The sequence below is a fragment of the Sinocyclocheilus anshuiensis genome, unplaced genomic scaffold (genome assembly GCF_001515605.1).
Source record: "Sinocyclocheilus anshuiensis isolate Anshui unplaced genomic scaffold, SAMN03320099.WGS_v1.1 scaffold2053, whole genome shotgun sequence".
NCBI classification, from domain to species: domain Eukaryota; kingdom Metazoa; phylum Chordata; class Actinopteri; order Cypriniformes; family Cyprinidae; genus Sinocyclocheilus; species Sinocyclocheilus anshuiensis.
In genome coordinates this window covers 195,344-200,463 of record NW_015558795.1, presented here as the reverse complement: position 1 = coordinate 200,463, position 5,120 = coordinate 195,344, and the positions used below count along the sequence as shown (strand labels likewise).

Below are 5,120 nucleotides of genomic sequence, written 5' to 3'. Positions count from 1 at the left end.
AAAGGCGATTTGCAAAGATTCATAAAAAACCCTTATACTCACTTCTTCTGTAGATGAAGCTGGTTCACGAATGATTCGCGCGAACATAAACGCATTTAGGTCGATCTGGATCAGCGCATTCCCTTCAAAAAACGAAAATGACGTTAATCCTCTGCATGTTCAGCGGCTCAGATGTCGGGAGAAAATGATGACTGCTATGTTCATTATTACATCCAACAACAAAACACCTCAATCGCTAATCGGAGACATTCTTGTCTTCCCTGCAGTCGAAACAATGCCGGGATGTGTACACACACTTCCAACACACATTTATGTTAAAACAACATTTAAAGTGAATTTTGCATCCGATGACCCCTTTAACATTTATGTAAAAATACATCTTTTGTGAAAATGTTGAAGGGTCTGTCTGTGTCTTTCACTACAGTGATCGAATCTCATCCAGATAATGCATTAGAAGACCTGAGACTAGACCAGCCATTCACAGAGCTCAAACACCACATAGAGTCCTACGACCTGGACAGCATGGAGAAGAAGGTCAGATTGATTATTGATGTTCTTTTTATTGTATGTGACTGACTTGCATGTATTTTGTGTTCACGTTTCAATCATTGCAGTTTAAAAAATTGTTGTATGTATTTTGTTTCATTTTAGGATCACAGTCATACGCCATGGATAATTGTGGTTGCCAAATACTTGGAAAAGTGGTATAGTGAGGTAATTTTTGACATATCCTTATGAGCTTTCTAAATATGAGATGTCCTAAATGACCTCTTAATAGACCTTCTCATAGTGTATCTTCTCTGATCCAGCACAACTCCCAGTTACCGAAGAATTATAAGGAGAAGGAAGCTTTCAGACAACTCATCAGAGAAGGTAATGTAATGCCATGTTGTTCCTTTCAATAATTTTTTGTAGCTCATTTCTCTTGTCGTGGGTTTGCCTTAATTTCTGTATTTTCTCAGGAATCCTTACGAATGAGAACGGAAAACCTGAAGATGAAGAGAACTTTGAGGAGGCAATCAAGAATGTGAACACGGCTCTGAACCCCACCAAGGTAGAACTCCTTACATTTGAAAAGTTGTAGTTATAGTATATGTTCCTTGCATATGATTTGTACTGATCTTTGTCCCGTTGTAATGTAGGTCCCCAGTGCAACGGAGGACATTTTTAATGCTGAGCAGTGTGAAAATATTACCTCACAGGTTAGTAGGAACATGCAATACTACTCCTAAGCCACCTTTAAACTGTCTTCAACATTCACATACGATTGTTGCATTCTGCTCCTAGTGGCAATTGGAATTGGTCATGATTCATTCATTACCCTCCATTTATTTGCCATGGTAAAATGAAAAAGGTTTGAAATATTTAAAGGGGTCATATGATGTTGCTAAAAAGAACATTATTTGGGGCGTGTTAGAACGAGCCGTTTTAGGTAGGCGTGGTTGACTCTTAACTTTTATAGAGAATATCTCTTTGGATTTGAGACTTTAGTCTTTGGAACTTTACAGATCTTCTTGATGCACCAAGAGCTTGTAACACTCCAAAGAGAAAGGAAAAATTGAAATCGCATCATATGACCCCTTTAAACACACTCAAAGTATAAATCCCTTCTGAAAATTCTGCATGCATGCACATACAATCAGATCTCCCATACTACTCTCTATTGGGGAAATGTATGGCTTCCAGTTTGCTGTTTGTTGGAGGTAGTGAAAAGGTGGCTTTTTAAAAAAAATTGTATTCTCCGTTATCCATCTAATTTTAATATAAGAGCAGATGCTGCAATTTGTAACTTGAGTTTCCTAGGTTTCCAGTGTCAGTCAGTTATTTTAGCTGTACAAAAATAGTTTTGATACTGAAAAGTGGTACTGTGACATCACATTATTTTAATTTATTATTGTAATAATAAATACAGTACTTAGTAGTTTACTGCACTTTATTATTCTAGTTATTTACTCATAGTGTCAGATGTCTTACACATTCATAAGAAATAGCTTACTTCCACATTGAAAAAGAGAGAGAATAATATGTTTTAGAACTTTTCCTATGTGCTTCTTTCTGTAAATATTTAGTTACAAGCAAAAAAAAAAAAAAGCTAAATATATGTATGACTTTCAATAATATCAGTTTATACAAAACCAGTAGCTTTAATCTGTCTTATCGTAGAGCCCATCCTTCTGGGTGATGGCACAAGGAGTGCGGGACTTTGTTCGAAACGAGGGGAACGGAAAGCTACCTGTGCGAGGAACCATCCCAGACATGATTGCAGATTCAGACAAATTCATCAAGTTACAAAATGTGTAGGTATTCAGCATTCAAATCACAAATAGTCTGGAAACATTTTATTAGTAGTAATGTGTTATTTTATTAGTAATGTGAAATTTGCCTGGTATTGCAAAGAACTATTGGTAATGACCAACAGCTGAGGAACGTTACATAGTCCGACATGTGTAGTGACTGTCGATCTGCTGCTTTCGCTTGATTCCTACTGACTGTGTTTTTGGTAAAATAGCATTTGTTTGGAACTTTCGATTTCAGCTACAGAGACAAAGCCATGAAGGACGCAGCAGTTGTGTCCAAACATGTCAAAGCACTTTTACAATCAGTTGGAAAGGTATTTACACAATCAACACACTCTTCTGTAATAACTGCAGTTTATCTATTTTATTAGCACATTAACATTAATGATCTTTTTACCTCAAAGCCTCCAGAAAGCATCTCTGAACAGGAAATCAAACTTTTCTGTGAGTATTGCACACACACTCCCATAGTCTGCTCTCAGATAAGAATATTTTCTATTTTAAGGTTTTTGTCAGGATATTCCAACACTTTGCAAAATCCTGTAATATTCTCCATCAGTTTGTTTGCGTACGTGATGTTCATGGCTCCAGCAATTAGTGAAAAATCTAATCTTTGGGAATTTTAACAGGTGGCTTTCTCCATAAAGCCTATGTTGTGTGGTGTTTTGTGTCCCACAGGTAAAAACGCAGCTTTCCTCCGAGTGGTGCGCTGCAGGTCTCTGGCAGAAGAATACAGTATGGACACTTTCAATAAAGATGAAATCAGTACGTCTTCTCTGCGGTTCTCTGGCCGCCTGTGGTTTATCTCAATTTATAAATGTTATGGCCACTGCACAGGATTGTTTAGAACGAGTTACTAACATGGTTCATTGATGTTTATATCCATGCTTGGGTGTTGCTGTGTGTGTTTAAGCTATTTTTTTCTGTCTCCATAGCATCCTGTATGGACAGCACAGACAGTGAGAAGGTTCTGTACCTCATGCTCCACTCAGTCGATCGCTTCTATCAGCAACACTCCCGATACCCAGGTCAGAAGAGTTATCAAAACAGGCAAAAATATATATATATAATTGGGAAACTCTCAACCATAGCACAGATTTTAAAATATATATCCATCAAGTCACAGATTTTTTTTTATGCTAAAAAAATCCTCAAGTATTTGTATACTAAACTCAACTTGGATTTGTCACTATTTTATGTATTTATTTATTTATTTTGGACATGGTACTATGGTAATGCCACCTTTGTTGGAGTACCATGAAAATATTACCGTATTGGTTCTAAATCAGTATATTTTAAATAGTAACAATTAGGGATGTCGACGATTAATCGATGATCGATTAATTGTTGATAAGAGATGCAATCAATTAAAGCTATCGATGATCGATTAAGCTAGGCTATTTAATTTTGGGCTGCGTGCAGCTCATGTGCAAAACACATGTGAGCGGCTGTGAGTGATGGTGACGGTATATAAATCATTCATTCATAATGTACAAATTAAGCTTTTAATGTGATTTAAACTTTAAAAGTACATTAAAATAGAAACAACACAAAGTTCTTCATCATGGAAAGCAATAGAAATGTAGTAACTAATTCATTTCCCCAGATAATTGTTTCAAGCGCTTTTCAGGGCTGCGGGACACAGGACAGATAGGCTATTCATTCCTACAACTTGTTAATTTGTTCCTACGACTTATTAATTTGTGGCCACAGTCCATGTTTCATTAATTATGTTCCTTAAATAACCCATGATTTAACTAAAATGAGGGAACAAATTAGTAAATCGAACTAATCATAGGTGGAGGGTGGACCAACTCCAGGGTAAGGCTAAAAGCAGACAAATCTATTAACTACAAACATCATAAACCCGTCTTTTTAGGAAAGAACGAGACATGGGTGTCATGTAGGCTAATAAAGTATGTTTAATGGGACTGAATTTGTATTTAACGTGATTAAAATTTAATAAAAAACATTAGAATTTGGTAATTATAAAACGTTTCCTTTCCAAGGTTCTTCAAACACAGAATAAGTTATTATACAGAAAGTGACATTATCACTAACTTTGATCTATCGCGAGTTTAAGCACTCTCAAAAAAACAAGACTATTGTTATAATCACTTAAGCTGTCTACACTGTGAAATGAATCTCTTACTTACATTGTACATACATCTGCGCATCTGGAATTCAGTCAGCGAACACACGGGCACTCAAAACTGATGAGTTTCAGCGATGACTCATCTGAACGCCTCTGATTGGCCATTGCATTCCTATAAGTGCAACAGAATAGTTTGTGATTGGTTATAATGCGCAACACTGTAAAAACGCCTAAAATTAAATACGCCTAAAATAAATCTTAATTTAATGCCACAATCGAAACTTTCTATTCATTTTCATTTTGTTAGCAACAGTCGTAATAGATTTAATTTTAGCTAGCCCAGTGTGTTGTGATTGGCTCAACCGTTTCTAGTGCGGGAAGTAACTCGTTGTTGTCCCTACCAGCCGTTTTTGTAGGCATTAAACCGCCAGAATTTTAAAAGACGATATCTCCGTTTGCATTAAACTTTCACCTTCGTAACTTAGCAGATATTGTTAATGCTCAAACAGCAACATTACACACTAACTAATGTTAAAAAAGTGAAATCGCAATGAACCACCCCTTTAAAAAACAAATGGGCCTAATGGAACGCAAAAATTCAAAATCTGACATTTTCTGGAACAGGATCCAGCAGGATCAAATTAAAGGTGGGGTAAGCGATTTCTGGCAGCCAATGTTGATATTTGAAATCACCAAAACAAACACGCCCCTACCCCAAAAGGGTCTCT

At 36.4% G+C, this 5,120-nt stretch overlaps 1 protein-coding gene across 1 annotated transcript in view; it reads left to right on the top strand.

Moving 5' to 3' along the window:
- The window catches only part of LOC107681501 (NEDD8-activating enzyme E1 regulatory subunit), an 11,968-nt gene that overhangs the window by 3,223 nt on the left and 3,625 nt on the right, over positions 1–5,120 (top strand). Inside the window, exons 8-17 of the mRNA XM_016477812.1 lie at positions 425–534; positions 652–714; positions 810–873; positions 963–1,054; positions 1,143–1,202; positions 2,164–2,297; positions 2,536–2,611; positions 2,702–2,741; positions 2,976–3,062; positions 3,233–3,325. Coding sequence (XP_016333298.1) covers positions 425–534; positions 652–714; positions 810–873; positions 963–1,054; positions 1,143–1,202; positions 2,164–2,297; positions 2,536–2,611; positions 2,702–2,741; positions 2,976–3,062; positions 3,233–3,325 — 819 coding nt within the window. The remainder of the gene's footprint in view (positions 1–424; positions 535–651; positions 715–809; positions 874–962; positions 1,055–1,142; positions 1,203–2,163; positions 2,298–2,535; positions 2,612–2,701; positions 2,742–2,975; positions 3,063–3,232; positions 3,326–5,120) is intronic.